This window comes from Nelumbo lutea, chromosome 7 (genome assembly GCF_056320005.1).
Source record: "Nelumbo lutea isolate HS-2025 chromosome 7, American lotus-T2T, whole genome shotgun sequence".
NCBI lineage: Eukaryota > Viridiplantae > Streptophyta > Magnoliopsida > Proteales > Nelumbonaceae > Nelumbo > Nelumbo lutea.
The window spans coordinates 22660606-22680261 of NC_142690.1; the positions used below are offsets into that span (position 1 = coordinate 22660606).

The 19656-nt window shown below is 38.5% G+C and overlaps 1 protein-coding gene across 1 annotated transcript in view; it reads left to right on the top strand.

Moving 5' to 3' along the window:
• FUS12 (proteasome family protein) overlaps positions 1–19112 on the top strand; it is a 33614-nt gene extending 14502 nt beyond the window's left edge. The window contains exons 4-12 of the mRNA XM_088954676.1: positions 7333–7573; positions 7649–7723; positions 7796–7930; positions 15779–15966; positions 16879–16947; positions 17060–17150; positions 17267–17401; positions 18426–18538; positions 18676–19112. Coding sequence (XP_088810802.1) covers positions 7333–7573; positions 7649–7723; positions 7796–7930; positions 15779–15966; positions 16879–16947; positions 17060–17150; positions 17267–17401; positions 18426–18538; positions 18676–18766 — 1138 coding nt within the window. The 3' untranslated portion in view covers positions 18767–19112. The remainder of the gene's footprint in view (positions 1–7332; positions 7574–7648; positions 7724–7795; positions 7931–15778; positions 15967–16878; positions 16948–17059; positions 17151–17266; positions 17402–18425; positions 18539–18675) is intronic.
• Positions 19113–19656: the final 544 nt, after the last annotated feature.

Consider the following 19656-nt stretch of genomic DNA (forward strand, 5'->3'; position numbering starts at 1 on the left):
GGGAAATTGAGATTCCTTAGGTGTTTGATTTAATTAAAATCCTTGAAGGTGTGTTCTGGATCCCTCTTATTCTGATAATCAAATTTGAACCCTCTCTCCTTCTGGATCCTTCTCTTTTCTTCAGGGCCTTAGTTTATCTTATGCTCTCAATGCAGCCTTTTCCAGTGAAGGAGTTTTGGGGAGACCTATTCCTTGTAGAGTAATTTTTAGTTGGGAGGTTTACCATGAGAAAATTAACGATTGTGGCTTGCTACAGAAAATGTGACCTTACTCCTGTCTATCTTCTCATTGGTGTGTTCTTTGCGAAGAAAATGGAAAATCCTGCTTTCACTTACTAATCTCCTGCCTATTTGCTAAAGGCATTTAGGATTGGTTCCTTGCTTTATTTGGTTGAAGGTGGATTCCTCCACTGACATTGCAAGCTTCTTTTTTTCCTGTCTATCTTCTCATTGGTGTGTTCTTTGCGAAGCAAATGGAAAATCCTGCTTTCACTTACTAATCTCCTGCCTATTTGCTCTAGGCATTTAGGATTGGTTCCTTGCTTTATTTGGTTGAAGGTGGATTCCTCCACTGACATTGCAAGCTTCTTTTTTCCCACCTTGTGTGGCTAAAGAAGACAGATAGAATCATGTCGAGATCCCTAAGAGCTGCAGTTTCATGGACACTATGGGAAGGGTGGAAAATAAGGTTTTTTAAAGAGAAAGGGAGGAGCACAGAGGCTGTGATTGAATGCTTAACTATCAGGGTGGTTCATTGGCTAAAGCATTGGAGCTATTCTCTGATTTCTCAGTGGATGATTTGATGATAAAGTGACAGGAAATAGCTCTTACCTTGATGTTGAAGTACAGGAATAGCTGCTATTGGACACCGCTAAAAGCTAGGTACATTAAACTCAACATTGATGGAAGTAGCAGAGGATGTGTTGGCAATTTATTCATGACTGATAGGCATCAGTGATTCTCTAAAGGCCAAAGTTATGGTAGTTGTGGAAGGGGTAATTAGAGCAAAGGAGCTGACAGTGAGAAAATTGATTGTTGAGGGAGATTCACAAGTGGTGATTAATTGGCTGCTAAACAAGGGGAAGGAGTTGTGGATATACAAAAATGAGTTAAAAGGTTTAAATGGATAACCAGAGGCGTGGACATTAAAATTCAATTGGTGCAAAGGACAGCTAAAAGCATGACTAATTCTTTGGCAAAGCAAAGGGTTAGGAGGATTGAAATGTTTTGGGCTCAGTTGTAATGTTTATGACCTGGAGATGAGATGCTTTATCTCCATTTGCTTTCTGTACACATGTTGCAGCTCTCTTTTAATATTTAACGAAATTTACAGTTATTGATTAAAATATGAGGCCACTGATAAAAAAAAAAAAAAAAATAAAATAAAAGAGACATTCAATCAGTGGAGCCTATTTGATTGTGAAATTCTAGAGTGTGTGGCTCTTCTGGCAAAATTACAACCAGTGGAGCCTCAGGTGGAAAGGAAAGATTTAAGATGGTGGGAAGAATCAAGAAATGGTTTATTTTCAGTTAAATCCTTTTTATCAGTCCCTCTCAAGATCAAGTGGGGATTGAAAGGCATTTGGGGGAAACCGTATTCTGCCAAGGTTGGAGGTGTTTGCTTGGTTAGTGGATTTGGATAGTATCTTCACTTTGAATCACCTTCAAGATGGAGGTTTTCACTTGGCTAACAGATGCTACCTTTGTGAGAATGCTGAGGAGAGTGTGTTTCATTTGCTGGTTAAGTGCCCTTTTATCCAAATTTATTTGGGGCTTTTTCTTTAGGCTTTTCAAGTGGGTCGACGGTCTCCTAACTCGGTGGGGGAAATATTCTCTAAATGGCCTAAGATAGCTGGTAATGTCAAGGCAAATATCCCTTGGAGCTGCATTCCTTTTGCAGTCTGTTGGGAGATTTGAGAATTTTTGATGGGAAAGCTAATTCAAGTGACCACATAACACTCCTATGTGGCAGATGAGTCATGGACTGGATCTTGATTCTCCTAGAGTTCAAAGGACTCTCAAAGGAAAATCTTGGTGCTTGGTGCTTGGTGCTGGATTTTGGAATACCTTGCATCTGGACTAATGTGCTTTTTGTTTTCTCTTTGTTCTTTATTTTTTTTCCCATGCTTATTGAATCATCTTTGTTGCTGTTCTTCCCTTGTTTTTTTCCTCTTTTGCTCTTTCTTGTAAGGCTGTGTTCCAGTGGTATCTCATCACTTCCAAATGTATTGGTTTTTTCATATTAATAAAATCTTCTTTTTATTGATTACCAACAAAATGAGGCATTCCTCTGGTTGGCTTCCTCCATAGAAGCCAAACTGTTGAGGGAATCTCACAAGGTTGAAGATGAACATGTGGAGGTTCAGGCACTACATGGAAGTCTGGGGTTGGAAACTTTGCAACGTTTGGGAAACTACATGGAAATAGGCAAGCAAGGTCTGAGTGCATCTAAAGTAATGTAGGAAGAGGAAAGTTTAAGACGTGTGGAATAAGGAATAGGTCCAGTTGTTGACAGGTCATATGCTCAGGTAGTAGAACGTGGCACCAAAATGGGTAATTCAAAATTGGTGAGCCAACAGAAATTCCTTAGTCGGTTGTTAGAGTCAACGGGTCAAATTGGGGGATTTGGATAAGATGGTTGGACATAATCTTTTGCTGGTGGGCCCAAAGGGTTAGAACTATTAATGGTTAACACTGGGTTGAGTCTAGTAAGCCCAATTGCAAAGGATAAGTCAACACATACTTCTTTAAAGGGTCATGTGACAAGGGAAAAACAATTGATAGACGATGAGCACAACCTATCTTCTTCTTTGAAACCTTCCTGTCATGCGACTGTTTGCTTGCCCTCCTCTGGTGATGGAAGTCTGTTGTAGTGGGTCCCCTCGAAATACATTGAGCGTCTCTTGCCAAAAAGATGGAATCCTAGAGGCATTAGACAAAGTGATTTAGATGCGGCAAAAAGGGCTTCTCTCTCAGACAACACTCTAAGTCTTGGGAGTGTAGATTTAAATCATTCAACGAGTCCTTTGGAAACTGATGGTTTCAGAATTGAGGTTCTCTTTGCAGAGGAAGAGGTAGGAGGTTTATAGGAAATTGGGGATGCTTCTTTAACCTTGGGTGATTGCTTTGTAGTTAAGAAAATAACTAAGATTGTAGAAGGGGCTCAGGGAACACCTATTTCGACTAGGAAGTCTATTCCATCAGCCCGGTTTTGACAGGACTTTAGTTTGGAGAGGCAAAGCACTTCCAAGAAGGTTTACAATGTTATACCTAAAGGGGGTCAGCATGTGAAGGCTCCTGTTAATGCTTCAGTCGATAGAACTTTGTATCCTACCTCTAACCTTCTACAGCAGAACCAAGCACAGGGAACAAGTGTAGACTTGAGCACAACCTTTGACTTTCTTGCGCCTGAGATAGCTCCTTCGGCTCCCACACAATCAGGTAACTTTGTCCTTTCGGTTTTGGCCACTGATGAGTGTTCTTTGCCTGTAACAGAGTTTCCAACATCCCAATTGGATAGACCAGAGCATGAAGGGAGATGCGAGTTAGGCGTTAGACATAGTGAGACGAGTCTTTTCCAAAAGAAGAAGCAAGAGGAGTTGGAAGTAATTTGGAACCAAATTTGTGCTTTATTGGAAGAGTACAAGAGGAAGGAAGAGGAGGTTGAGTCGCCTAATAAGTTTGACAGAGAGAGGAGAGAGGAGGAAACTCTAGCTCGGAGAGGTCAACCCACAAACCCTCACGATGGGAAGGAACAAAAAAGTGAAGGGGAGCCTGTTAGTTTGAAGAATCATTAAAAGAAAAGCCAAAAGAAAAAGAGATCGAAGGTGGAGAGGTTAATTTATGGTGTTGAGGGTGACATTGAGTTTAGTGGTAGAGGGGAGAGAAGGAGGGCTCCCTACTGAGGAAGCCTTGGTCTACAGTGGGGGCTATTGTCATTCTGTGTCTGAATGAAGATTATTATTTGGAATCTAAGGGGTTTAGGGAGTGCTAGGAAAGGAAGGTAATAAAGGACCTCTTTAGGAGAGTGTGACCTGACATAGTGATGCTATAGGAGACCAAATTAGCAGAGTTAGACTGGAGATGGGTGAGAAGTGTTTGGAAATCTAGAGGAGTGAATTGGACATCAACTCCGTCTTGGGGGCTTCTGGGGGTTTAGTTACTTTATGGAGAGAGGATGTGGTGGAGATAGTAGAGGAAGTCATAGGAAGGTTTTCCGTGTCTTTGAAATTGAAAAATCGGGATGATGGGTTTACTTGGGTCTTGACTATTGTATATGGACCAAACAATTACAAAGAGAGAAATGAATTATGGGAGGAATTGTATGGACTAAATGGATTATGGGATGGCTCTTGGTGTTTAGGGGGTGATTTTAATGTAATCCGATTTTGCAATGAGTCCAATTATCCTCGAGGTGTGGTTAAAACAAGCATGAGAAATTTCAACGAATTCATCAATACTTGCGGATTAAAAGAGATTTCCTTACTACAAGCCAATTTCACCTGGTTCAACTTTCAGGAAAACCCAATTTGCTCTAAATTGGACAGATTTCTTTTCAATGAAGGATGGGAAAACCATTGGAGAGGTTTGGTGGCTATGTCTCTACCTAGGGTAACCTTTGACCATTGCCCTATCAAGTTAGGCCCGGAAATCTTTGGATCAGGACCTCAGCCTTTTAGATTTGAAAATATGTGGTTGACTCACCTTGGTTTTGTGCGGAAAGTGGAAGAGTAGTGGAATGAAGACCTAAGAGGGGTCAAGTGGCAGGGAGTCAAATTCCATAAAAGACTGAAGAGGCTGAGGTCCAGGAAGCTGAACTCGTTGTTTTGGAGCTTCTTTGTGTCCTAGATAGTGTCTGTTTGGATCCTCTAAAGCCAGATAAGAGGATTTGGTCTCCCCACCGAAAAGGTGTCTTTACTTGTGCTTCTTTCTTCAAGGCACTTTGCTCTCCCCCTGCTCAAGTTGTCTGTCCAGTCAAAAAGTTTTGGATTAGACCCATTCCTCATAAAGTTATCTGTTCTGCTGGAAAGTGTTTAATGAGAATATCAATACTTTAGATTGTTTGCAGAAGAAAAAGCTTTTCATATGCCTATCCCCTAACTGGTGTATTCTTTGCAAAGCCAATGGTGAGGATTGCTTCCACTCACTAACTTCCTATTCTTTTGCTGTGGCTATTTGGGATTGGACTTTTGCCTTGATTGGGTGCAGGTGGAACTGGCCTTCAAATGTAAGTTTGCTTTTTGACCTGTTGACCTTTGTATGGCCCACTAGAGGAGGGAAGACTATGTGAAATGTATTAGAGCTGCTGCACTTTAGACAATTTGGGAAGAAAGAATTGCAAGGATCTTTCAAGAAAAGGAAAGAAGCCTCTTACTTGTTAAGAAATGTATCCTAACAAGGGCAATTAACTGGCTGAAAACTTTGGATTTTTTCGCTGTGTTTATTTTGATAACTTTTGGAGAAACTGGTTAGCAGTGGCAAACAGCTCCTCCAGGAAAGAAAAGGTCATTGTAGATTGGACTCCGCCACCTGATGAATGGGTTAAACTGAATTTTGATGGTAGTAATCAAGGGAACCCTGCCCGCTCAGGCAGGGGGGGTATTGAGAGATAAGGACAACAATATCTTTGCCTTTGGACCAGTGGGAATAGGAGACTCAATCAAGGCTAACTTTTTGCAGCTCTACAAGGTATTCAGATAGCAAATCAAATAGGAGTGGAGCATCTCCTAATTGAAGGAGATTCTAAGGTGGTTGTGGGCTAGTTAATAGACCCGAGCTCGGTAATTTGATGCTACAAGGACTTCCTGAGGAAGGCAAGTTAACAAGCGATATGAATGTTAGTACACGGTGGGTGAGAAGGTCAGCAAATACTATGGCTGATAGTCTCACTAAACAGGGGGTCTTGAGGGAACATCTGTATTGGGCAACCTTGTAATGATTTGATTATTACACTTTTACTTTCAAGAGAGGTAGCATCCCATGCCTCTCTTTAGGATCCTGTATCTTTGCTTACATTTTGATAATAAAGTAACTTTTCAAATAAAAAAAAGAGGAATTCCTGATAGATTGTTGTTGCAGCATAGTACTTTGGCTCAGATTGGGTTTTCATTGACCTATGAGTTTGTCACTGTTTTCTAACCATCAGTATCCTACTGGTTCTTGCTGATCATATGTCACTGTTCCATTATGATGGTTTATTTTCTGGTTGACTTCAAACTCTCCATTTAGTGATAATTAAGGCAAATATGAAGAAAAGTCATTACCACTGACACAACGACCTTTGCTTTACGATCCAGTGCATAACATGCAGCAGATAATGGGCATCTACATGAGCACTTTGAACCATTTGTGCTAATATTGCTGTTTTAAAGAGGTGGTTTTGTTCTTTCATTGGGGATGTACCCCATTTATCAAATATGGGATGTGCCATGCATTCCTTTACTTTTAGATGATAAAGACCATGACTTTGTGGTTTGTGTTAGAAAAACAGAGAATATATATATATATATATATATATATATATAGTGGTAACAGATCATTACATTATTTTTTTACTATGGAAGTTAGAGAAAAGGAGCTGTTCCATGGCTAAGCCAAGCCAGTATCTCTCTACGGTCAAAAGATGTCCATAATTGAGATGGTATAGCAGGTAACTAATGGAAACTTATTGGATTTGGCAGAGATTATTTAGGGTTCAGATGATTAGGAAACTACTAACTACGGTTCTGAAAATAAACTTGAAATACCAATAAGAAAACAAACTTAAGTATACTGTCAACTGAATTTCTGAATTTTATTATTAAAGGTAAGATCAGGTTCATTATATTATAGAATGGGAAGTAAATTACTAAAAAGCTGATTTCAAACTAGAGTATGAAAAATTAGTCTGGTCATGTATATCTTGAAAACTGGAGATAAAAGAGATTAGCGTGGAAGGATGATAACCAATTAAAGGTCCTATGCCCATTTAAGGGAAGCCACTGCACTGTGTGATTGACCCTGTTGATTGCCACCATAAAAGTGTGGGTTGGCTCGGCAGTCGGCATCAGTTCTTGCCTGGAGCTGTGCGTGTGCCTATGGATCATTGTGTATCAGTTTTTGCCTAAAGTTGTGTGGAACACATCCCTCAACTATTTTATGCATTCATCAAACAAAAAAAAAACTAGTTTATGCATTATATAATTTCTAGCAGCTTTTTAGATTTCATTGTTTTTGGAAAGTTTCTTTTTTACTTCTTGTCAAAACTTAAAGAGCCTTGGTTGAGAAATTAGAACTACTTGCATTCAACTACCATTTGCATGATTTATCATTATTCTTCTTCCATTTCGGTCAGGGGATTCAAGGCTTTAAAGCAAACTGTTAAGCTCTATTATCGGCTAGGGAGATACAAAGAGATGATGGAAGCTTATAGAGTGATGTTGACATATATTAAATCAGCCGTAACACGAAATTATAGTGAAAAATGTATAAACAACATCATGGATTTTGTTTCTGGATCAGCTAGTCAGAACTTTGATCTTCTGCAAGAGTTCTATCAGACCACTCTGAAAGCCCTTGAAGAGGCAAAGAACGAGGTAAGAGGCTTTTCTTGGCTATATTATTGTAGTACTTTCCAGTGTCAAAGTTTGATTTGCTGTTCTTTGTTGCAGAGATTGTGGTTCAAAACAAATCTTAAGCTTTGCAAGATTTGGTTTGATATGGGTGAATATGCACGAATGAATAAGGTATACATTTCATCTAATTCTCATACTAATTTATACTGGATGGTAGCATAATCATTTCTGGAACAAAATTAGATTTTGAAGGAGCTTCACAAATCTTGTCGAAGAGAAGATGGAACTGATGATCAGAAGAAAGGAACACAACTTTTGGAGGTTTATGCAATTGAGATTCAAATGTACACCGAGACCAAGAACAATAAAAAACTCAAGGTAAGGAGTTCTTGATTGATTGCTTCATGGCATCATTTTAAATATTATATTTTCCATAATGTGATTTAATCAACTGTTGGTATTTCTTTTGCTATAAGCCTATAACATAAATAATATAAAATCTTTGCCTTGCAATATGGAGGTAAACTTCAAACTGATATCTAAAGGTGGTGAAGGGGGAGGAGAAAGAATTCTGCATATGATGCAGATATTCACATGAACCTTTGTTTTATTTTCTCTTTTTAAGCCTAGCCCATTCTCTTTACTTGGTCGATTGTTTGAAGAGGATAGCGACTATAAAGAAATAACAGTATAAATCCTCTTGCTTGTTTCACATGCATCTAATAAATCAATGGAGATTTTTGATATGTCCAAAGTTACAAACAATGGATGTAACCTTGTGATACACAAGTTCATATTTTATTTTATTTTGTTGGGAAGATGCAAAGGGTTTATGATGGAGATGTAACTAATGCTCCATAACTATATTTTTCAATATTCGTTGGAGATTTTTGATATGTGCACGAAGAGATGTATGCAAGAATTTCCTACTGTGCTTACAAGTACATGGAATTAGCAACATAATGAAGTGGAGAAGAGCCAAGAAGAAAAGGGGGAATCTAAATGAATAGATGGGTATACAGTATAATGCACAGGAAAATCAGTAGCAGAAATGGGCAGGGAAAATAGTAGAGAAAAAACCTAATAATGAAATTATATAAATATCAAAAGAATCACATTTAAGACAGTTTAATTAAACTCCTTTTAGAAGAGGAAGTCAATCAAGTCATTACTGTCATTTGTGCTTATGCACCTTGTGGGATTAGATGAAAGTATTTTTTTTTAATGGTAAAACAAAAATTCATTAAAAAAGAGAACAAGAAGTGATGAGAAGTCACCACTAAGAGAACACAAAGAACTACTACCCCATGATTATCCAAAAACCAAGCAACACACCCTAGTAACCAGCATTCAAGTAAATACTTAAATTTTCTATCATACATAGCAACAAACATGCTAAGCCACCCCATAAATTAATCTAGCCAAATAGGGCTTGAACATTTCTGTGAACATTCATCTACCCTTTCCTTTCCTTCCTGTCTCTTTCCACTTAAATGAACCCACCTCTCCAAGTCTGCATCCATCCCAAAGTCTTCTAGTCTCAAACCCCTATCTATATGCTATTACCCCTGTCTATCTCTTCTATCTTAGTTCCTTCCTCTAGCATTAAGCTTCTCTATCCTTGTCCAATAGTCTTCTATTTTGTTTTGATCTTCCTCTTTTGCAAGTCTTTTCTGAATTCTCTTGTTGCCACCTCCCCTTCTCCTTTCCCTGTTAAGGAGATTTGGTCTTGGCCTACCCTCCGAAAGTCAATGCTTTCTATTGGGAAGTGCATCATGGCTCTATTAACACCTATGATCTGCTTCAGAGGAAAAGGCCAAATTGGTGCTTGTCCCCAAGCTGGTGCTTCTTGTGTAAGTTGTATGATGAGGCTGTTTTTTGTCTCTTAATATCCTGTCCTTTTGCTACCTCTATTTGGGAGTGTTTTTCGTCTCTTTTTGGTTGTAGATGGCTTCTTCCTGATAGTCTAAAAGGATTGTTTAGCTCTCATATTTTTAGTTGCTCAAAAAGAAGAGACAGGTTATTGGGGAGATGCACTAGAGCAGCAGTAGTTTGGACAATCTGGGAAGAAAGGAACTTAAGAATCTTTGAAGACAAAGAAGGGAGTAAGGATGCTGTGATAGAGGTTATACACCTAAGGGTGGCACATTGGGTGAAACTATAAAGCTCTTTGCTGACTTTAAGGTTGAAGATTTCTTCAGCTTGTGGGGACCAATAGCTCATTCTTCCTCTACAAAAAGTACAAGAGGCCTGGTCACCTCCATGTGCTGGATTGAAGAAATTAAATTTTGATGGGAAGCTGAATGGGCAATCCTGGACCATCGGGTATTGGTGGAGCAATCAGGGAAGAAAATGGAAACACTCTAGCCATGCCTTCAGGCCCTGTTCAGAATGGAGATGTGGTGAGGTCAGAACTGATGGCAGCAGTGTATGGAGTAGAGTCAGTAGACAAAGCTAAAGAAATGGGGATTGACAGGACGATTATTGAAGGTGATTCAAAATAGTTGTGGGTTGGCTGAAAAAGGGGGAAGGAGTAATATTGCAGCTAAGGAATGATTTCAGGCGCTTCAAACAATATGGCTGATGGTTTATCGAAACAAGGAATTCAGAGACAATCCATGTTTTGGGTTATTTTGTAAATATTGGGATAGTTCTTCTTGGTCTTGTTATCTTTGCCCACAACTTGTTGTATATCTTCATTTTAAAATTAATGAATTGATTTTTGTATTGCTGATAAAAAAATCTTTTTTCTGCCAGGAATTTACCAGAAACTTTCGATCTGCTCACATGAAACCCCCCTCCGGACCAACATTTCCACCTCCTGCTTCTAATATCAAGCTTCAATTTAATAATAACTCCATGGGAACCATCAGTGAGATGGAGGCTAAGTTTGAAACAATGGGAAGAAGGTTATCATTGAAGCACATTTCAAGCTCGAAGAGATGAAAACAAGGAGCATAGTGAATCTAAAGACCAAAGAAGAGAAAGAAGACAAGAGTGTTAACATCTACCTCTAGAAAGAGTTGGTAGCATGGCTAAAAGGATTAATTGATGCGTGGCTTTGGAGGTGATAAAAGTGCAAAACTATAAGAATACTTTGAAGAGGGGCAGGAAGATGTATGTAGCGGAGTTGAGACATAATACAAAGGGTTGGTTTATCACAACAATGGAATAGTTCGGGGAGGGAAGAAAACAATTGATTTGTGTCCCTTGTAGAAAACAAGGTAAAGGCTGGACTAGGTTTGTGGAGGCATTATAGGAGCTTCAATGGAAAGATGACGAGTTTTCAAAAGATATCTAGAGTCCGCAGTATAACAGTCATCGGTGAGAGAGGGGGATACATGAAAGGTCTATGGTAACTTAAATCGAAGCCTTTTGGAGTGGCAAAAAAAGTTAGTGTCCTATATAAACAAGAAGGTGAAAAGTTGGAGTAGTTTGACTGAGGAAATCGATCTGTGTTTGAAACATGAAGGACACTTTTTCAGGAAGGCAAAAGAAAGGTAAAGCCCTTTTAGAAAGTTTGTAAAGTTGAAGAAGAAACTCATACTCTCCCAATCCAGACATCAGAAGGTTTAGTGATGGCCGGGAAATGGAATCCGTGCGCAAATGTTGTAGAACAGTCTAGAACCCCTTGGGTGAAAGTAGTAGGAATCCCATTTCATATGTGGTCTTAGGAAACCTTCAAGAATGTGGTAACCCTTTGCGATGAAACAATGGAGGACTTTGATCTCTCAAGTCTTGGTGGAGTTAGAAATTGATAAGATAAGCTACACACCTTGGTATTGTTGTTGCTAGAAGCTCTGATATGGGAACAATTACAGAGGATGGAAGAAGATGATGATGTGGCATTGGTCAAGTCAAAATTATTGAAGCAAAATAAACCATTCTCTCCATCGAAAGGTAGGGGACAAGACTCTAAAACTTGTGCCTAATTTTATTGTCATGAACCATTCTTTCCATAAAAAAATGAACTGTTCTCTCGACAAAGTGCAAAAAAGAGAAGGCTGGCTAGGAGTTTTATTAGAAAAGAAAAACCAAACGTTGTCAGGATTCAAGAGATCAAGTTGTCATCAATAGATCGTAAGTGGATTAAGGGCATTTGGGGATCTAGGGCCTTAGCTGGCCTTTTGCATAGGGGGCCTCAGGAGTCGGGAGGGATCCCTACTATTAGGAGGAATGAGGAAATGGATTGCTTAGGGAGCTATTTAGTCAATATTCTGTTTCCCTAAAAATAAAAAAGAGCCTTGGATGGGAGTGGGCCTTGACAAATGTTTATGAGCCCAAATCACATAGAGATAGGGCCTTGTTTTGGGAGGAACTTTTTGCAATTAGGGGGCTTTGGGAAGGCCCTTTCTATGTATGAGGAAATTTAATGATCTAGTTGACTCCATTGAGTTATGAGAACTCCCCTATTGCAAACGGTTTTTACTTGGTCGAACTTTTAGTCCCCTCCACTTGCTCAAAATTGGATAGATTCCTTTTTTTCACATGATTGGGAGGAAATGTGGGGAACCCTAGTGTCAAGAGCTTTGCCTAGAGTAATATCAGATCGTTGCCCTAGCTGAATTGAAAATGAATTTTTTTGGAGGAGGCCCTTCACCTTTTAGGTTTGATAATATGTGGTTTGAAGATCCTTCAAGGAGAGGTTGAAGGTGTGGTGGGGAGAACTTTGTGGAAGGTAAGAAGCTAAGAAGCTAAGAGGTTGGAACTTTGTGGAGAGTTTTGCTAAGAAGCTAAGAGGTTGAAGGTAAGAATTAAAGGCTGGAATAAAGAGCAATTTGGAAGGGTTGAAGAAATTAATGAGAAGCTAACTTCAAGGATTGAGGATTTGGATAGGAAGGAGGCTCTGAGAGTATTGTCAAATGATGAAAGATTGGAAAAATGGAATAAAAAATAGGAACAAGAGAAGATTATAAGGAAGGAATTTGTTGGAAATAGAAATCTAGGTGTAAGTGTCTAGTGGAAGGGGATGGCAATACAAAGTATTTCCACTCAATTGCAAATGGTAGAAGGAGAAAAACATCATCAAGAGGTGGGGGGTCAGGTGATAAGAGAAGGACATGAGATTACAAGAATCTTTGTGGATCACTTCAAATCAATTTATTTTGACTCAGTTGGGGCTAGTACTAGATTGGCAAAGTTGGATTGGAACAGAACTCAGAGGAACAATCTCAGTTGTTATAAAGAAGTCTCTCTCTACAAGAGATCGAGGAAGTAGTGCTCTCGATTGAGAGATCCAAAGCCCTGAGACTGGATGGCTTCTCAATGGCTTTCTACTAGGAGTGTTGGGATTTTTTGAGCTCAGGTTTGCTAGAAATCTTCAATGAATTCTTTCATGAAGGGGAGGTCTCATCAGGGATTAATGCCACTTTTATTGCTTTGGTGCTGAAGAAGAGAGAGAGGCTAAAACACCAAAAGACTTTAGACCAATAAGCCTAATTGGGAGTCAAAGGTTTTGTCAGAGAGGCTTAATAATGTGTTATCCTCGATGATCTCATCCTTCTAAGGTGCTTTTGTGGAAGGGACGCAAATTGGGGATCAAATTTTTGTAGCAATTGAGTGTGTTGTAGAAAAGAGGAAAGGAGGGGAGAAGGGTTTAGTCTGTAAAGTGGATTCAGAGAAAGTCTATGACCTATTGGACTGGAAGGTTCTATTGGATATCTTAGAAAGGCTTGGTTTTTGGGCTAAATGGAGGTTGTGGATTGAAGGATGTGTTAGCTCAGTGGACTACTCAATCCTCATCAATGGTGTGGCCAAAGATGTCTTCCTGGCCAAGTGAGGAATTAGGCAAGGAGACTCCTTATCTCCTTATTCACTCTAGTTGTAGAGAGTGTTGCAATCAGATTCAGGAGGACTGATTAAGGGGTGGATTAGTAGAAATGAAGTGGTTGTCTCTCATCTTCAATTTGCGGATGATACGATTCTTTTTTGTGAGAATGTTGACTTGATGGTACAAAACTTGAAGATGGTGATTGACAATTTTGGAAGCCTGTTGGGGTTGAGGATCAATTGGGGTAAAAGTGGAATTGTAGGGATCAATTTGAAGGAAGGGGAACTGCTAAGATTCATGGATTTATTGGGGGTGCAAGGTTAGGAATTGCCTGTAATATACCTAGATTTTCCATTAGGTGGAGCCCAAGGCCTGATGGGTTTTAGAAGCCAATAGAGGAGAGATTTGCTAGGAAATTGGCTCTATGCAAGTGGAAGCACACTAGCAAAGCTTCCCATTTATTTCCTCTCCACCTTTCATATGCTGGTTAAAATAGCAAGGCAACTAGAAATATACACGATGGACTTTCTTTGGGAACCAGGAGAGGACAAAAAGGATACCTGGTTAAGTGGGAACAGGTCAGTAAGCCTAAAGAAAAATGGGGGTCTAGGGATAGGAAACCTTGTCTCTTGAAATGCTGCTTGATTAGGTAAGTGGTTATGGAGATTCCCTTTTGAGAGTGATAGACTATGGCACAAGGTAATGGTGAGCATTCATGGGATGCTAAATTAGCCTCTTGTTCTTCTTCGGCTTCCCTTTGGAAAGAAATTCATGAAGTGTACCTAATCTTACTTAATTCCACTAGGTTTGATGTGGGAAGGGGTGACAAAATTCGGTTATGGGAAGATTTGTGGGTGTGTAAAGTTCCACTTAAAGACCAATGTCCTGAATTCATTGCTATATCTCTCCTTAAGGGGGGAGAGATGATTTTCCAGAATGGGAACACATCTAGCTGGGATGGACTGGAACTTGGGGTTCAGAAGAGGGATTAGGGAAAATGAATGTTTTTCCTTGATCCACCTTTTAGACACTCTAAGGCAAGTTTCTTTGGACCCTTCCCTTGAGGGCTCTAGAATCTGTTTGGCTTCCCCAGATGGCCTTTTCACTTGCTCTTTCTTTTACAAGTACCTTGCCTCCTCTACTGCTCAAGGGGTGGACTTCCTGTGAAAGAAATTTGGTGTAAGCCTATCCTTACTTAAGCTGGATAAAGGGTTGGGCTCTGGTAATGGATTCCAAAATCCCAAAATCCAATCAAATTGTCTCTGATTCGGATGATCTATTTACATTATCAGATTGGATGCAGATTTAACTCCATCCATTCTGATTAAAATCCGAATCTGATTATTTTAAAATAAACATTGGTTTTAATATATAAAATTTATATAATTATATATAAATATAAAATACATAATTTTATATATTATTATAAATTTATGTATATACATATTCAATGTTTCATATTTATATTAATTTATTATATATGTTAAAAAGTAATTATTTTCTTTTTTAATTTTTATTTATTTTAAAAATGAAGTGAAGTCGGATGAAATCCAAATCTGGCCCAAGATCTTCAAATCCGGTTGGATTTGGATGGTAAAGGAAGCTTTTGAAGTATCATGTGCTTAGCAGATATCTCTTTGATCCCTAGATCACTCTTTGGTAGATAACCTTGCATGAGGGAGTGGGTAGACAGATAATGAGATCAGGTAGATACCCTTAGAGTTAATTTTAATATGTATGGGATTTTCAATGGATTAAGGGTTCTGAAATGTAATTGGGTTTGCTCTCTGCTCCCTTGTAACTGTACATCTTATATGCCAGAGTGACTTACTTTCATTAATAAAGTTCCTAATTATTATTGGTCAAAAGAAAGAAGCAACTAATGGTTTTAAAGGTTCTGGTAAAACCTAGGTTGAAAGCTAAGCAAGAAAGGCTGGCCTTTAAATATCAGATTGAATATGCAAAGTTTGACAGATGAGTCAAAAGTTACCTGTATCAAAAGATGGCTAAAGAATAGTTGAAATTCTGTGCTTGTTGTGGATACAATGTTGGTCAATTTTGTCACTCCAATTATGCACAATTTAATTTGAGATTTGAATGTACCCGTTGTTAACTGATAGGGACTGTAGTTCTGTTCTTTTTGAAATGGATAGTCAATGTTCTTTTTGGAATTTCAGTATATCCATTTGTGCTAAAAAATGAACAAAATATCCCTTTGTAGACTTAATGTCATTTCTCTGCCTAGTCTTTCCTGTTTCCTTGTGTCCCATTCTTTATTTTGTAGTAACCAAGTTATGGATTTATTGCAGCAATTATATCAGAAAGCACTGTCAAAATATCCCATTTCTTATTTTGTAGTAATCAAGTTATGGATTTATTGCAGCACTATATCAGAAAACACTATCAAAATATCCCATTCTTTATTTTGTAGTAACCAAGTTATGGATTTATTGCAGCAACTATATCAGAAAGCACTGTCAATCAAATCAGCAATACCTCATCCACGGATCATGGGAATTATTCATGAATGTGGTGGGAAAATGCATATGGCAGAACGCCAATGGGCAGAAGCAGCCACGGATTTCTTTGAAGCCTTCAAGAACTATGATGAAGCTGGAAATCAGCGACGTATCCAATGCTTGAAGTATGGCTTGGAGGAATTGTTCCTTTTCCATTTATTTTATAATGTTCTACTTGTAGGCATAATAGATACAAATAAATGATTTCGGAAACCAGTAGCCTACCTTCTTTCCCTGCTCGGCTGCTCTATAGGATCTTCTAAGACCTGGGGTGCTAATCTGAAACACTTGAGTCACACCTGCATGAATGTTGGCTGTAGGACTAGACAACAAAGGAAATCATGTAAACTCCTATAGGGTGGAGGGGGGGGGAACTATGATACCTAGATGCCTTGGTGTGCTTAGCATGATCAGTGGTGCATGATGTGATATATTTATACCTACACCTCATACTGCATGAATACCTAGATGCCTTGGTGTGCTTAGCATGATCAGTGGTGCATGATGTGATATATTTATACCTACACCTCATACTGCATGAATACCTATGAAGTATCACTTTTCTATTACAAGTTTGCTCGAGTTCCACTAGCAACAGCTTTAACAAAGATAAGTAGCTTAAAAACTTGTTTAAATGCCTATATCAGAATAAAATATCAGAACCCGTACTGTCCTGGAATTTGAGAAATGAAGAGTTGTATCCATGAAACTTGTTTCAATGCCTATATCAGCATCCATTTGTGACACCCACTTTGGATCACATGGCTTAGCAAGGTATCAGATAAGGAATTTACACCAAAAACCGTCTGACAATTTCATGGCTTCTACTTACAGATTAATTTGGTAATTGTGCACAGGCACCTTAGGGGACTGGTCCATTGTATGGTGGTTATCCTGAATAGATTGGATGGTCCAACCTAACTCTCTTCTGGGTAGTCATTTAAAACTATGGTGATAGGAGTCAATATTGGAACTTATCATTTTCTTGCTCCTGTTATTTTTATTTTTATATTTATTGATGCTTCTTTTGTTCTTAGATACTTGGTTCTGGCCAACATGCTTATGGAATCTGAAGTTAACCCTTTTGATGGACAGGAGGCAAAGCCGTAAGTTCTGGGACTTCACTCTTCAATCCTGAACCTGCTGTATTCATTTCTGAATCTCTTTCACTATGTGCTGTTATGTGTATATTTTCCTTGTCTCTTTTGAAATCTGTAGGTACAAAAATGATCCTGAAATTCTGGCTATGACAAATCTGATAGCAGCTTATCAACGGAATGAAATCTTGGAGTTTGAAAAGATCCTTAAGGTTACAGAATTCCATTTTGTGATGACTTGTTACTGAATATTTCTTTTGTAGTTTCCTCTTTCTTTGTTGTCCTTTTTCCCTGACATGTGCTGCTGTTTAATGCCTTGGTTGCCCAGAGTAATAGAAGGACAATAATGGATGATCCTTTCATCAGAAATTATATTGAGGATCTGTTGAAGAATATAAGAACCCAAGTGTTGCTTAAGCTGATCAAACCTTATACAAGAATCCGGATTCCTTTTATATCAAAGGTTGAACTTCCTAATCTTCTCAGATGTTGGCATTCAATTACTTTGCTTCTTGTGTATCCTTTCATTTTAGATAAGTAAATAGTTATCTTTTTCTACTTTATCATTAGCTTTTGAAAAGTTTCTGCCAATGCCTTCACCAAGATTGATGTATTTCTTTATGTTGCTGGACCAAGCTGCCACATAAATATATTGAGAAAAAACGGCTTAGAAAGAAGACCATTAGCATTTTATAATCATTCAAATAACCAGTTCTGAAGATTCGAGGATATTGGCAACCAAGGGATTTGAGAGAATGAGAGATATATAAAGGTCCATTCTTTGGGCTTCTACATTAAGTTTTCATCGATCAAATAACTTGATGCAAATCTAGGCCAGCAAGACATCCATCAGATCAGAGTCTTGGAAGAACCTCTTATGCCCGCTGGGATTTTCCCTTGGACCAGTGATCACTATCTCCAAGCATTGGCATTTCATTATTCTTCAAATCATTAGTTCAAGACTCGATGGTGTTAGAAATCTTTTTTTTTTGATCAATAACACTTTCATTAACTCATCAATAGAATATTTACAATAGGAAGACAAACACACTTATCTTCCAAGAGCAACAAAGAACCTCAAGAAAAGGAAAAAAAGAAAGAAAGAAAATATAGTTACAGCTTAGCCCAAAACGGTGTTAGAAATTTAGGAATCCAAGAGAATAAGATGTTCATCTTGGAGGCCTACTCTTTAAATTATTCTGTCTCCTACATTACTCTTTCATCCACCCACCAACTATACTCGAATCTAGACCAGCAAGACGATCCTTCAGTCTTGGAAGAAACCTCCTATGACCATCGGCTGGGATTTCCCCTGGATCACACATCACAATCTCAGGTGGTTGATTCTTGGATATGGTAGATCAGTGGTTGAAAATTTTCTCTCATTTTAGTCACATCTTGTTATTTGTCAAATTTGTAGAATTTATGACATGTTTGTGAGCTCTATAATATAAATTTCCAAGTTGCTAAATTTAATTGCTATTCAGGAGCTCAATGTGCCAGAGAAAGATGTTGAGCAGTTGCTGGTTTCATTAATTTTGGATAACCGTATTCAAGGGCACATCGATCAAGTAAACCGTCTCTTAGAGCGTGGTGACAGGTCATCTATCTTTCTTTCTATTTCATTTCCATTCTTTTTCTAAAGTACTAGTTTATTCATTTTTGTCCATTTTATCAACTTCACTGATTTTTTTTTTGTTTCCATATGTGCCCCTTTATTTTGTGAAAATGTCACAGGTCCAAGGGGATGAAAAAATATGCTGCCATAGAGAAATGGAACACACAACTTAGGTCCCTCTATCAGACTGTCAGCAACCGAATAGGATAAGACACATATTTAGGTGGTATGTTTCCTCCTGTGTCGAAGGGCCCCAGTTTTGGAATTCTGTGATGTGGTTAATTTGGATTGATCTTCCCTACGCTTCGACCATTCCTTTACATTCCAGTGGAGTTAGGCAAGCTGTGAATAACAAGAGGGTTTTTGCTATTGCAAGTGAACTTTGTAACATGTACATTTGAATCTTTATGTCTCTATATATTGGTTTTGGGTGGTTGATTGGATTGGAAAGGTATTGTGGTGGAAAAGAAATGCTCATTTGGTTCAAGTAAAGCTCGTGTGTAACGAAATGGCTCATTTGGTTTATTTATCGATTTTTTTTTGCCTTTGGTTTTCATGACAGTAGTGTCAATGCCATTGGACATAGTTTTTTTTTTTTTTTAATAGGCAATCCCACTCCCACAGTCCTCAAGTTTGTCTACTTTTTAGTAATTGCATTGCTTCTGTTTTGGCTCCAACAATTCTTCAAACTGGATACCTTTTGTTCCAGTCCAGATTGTCGGCTGCCAAGTAACTACGTGAAACGGTGAAAGGTTTGAAGCTTTTATTTATATTCAAGGGTAAATTGCTGAAACCTCCCCTCCTTTTTGCTAATAGCAATCACTTCTCCTGGAGTTTCCAACAATATCTGCACTAACAATGTTGCAAGTAGATTAGACCCTCTCCATTAAGTCACCATTAAGAAGACCGAATTTGGTGACATGATCAACTTAGTATTTCTAAATAACAATGAAATAGGAAATTGGTTTTTGGCTGTTGTCGATCAAACCCTCAGCCCGCCATTACTTTTCGGTCGCCTCCATCCCTGCCTATTGCAGGACATTGGGCTTGCCATTTTTATTTGGCCTTCAGTGGCCTCTAGCATATAGATTTGGTTGCTG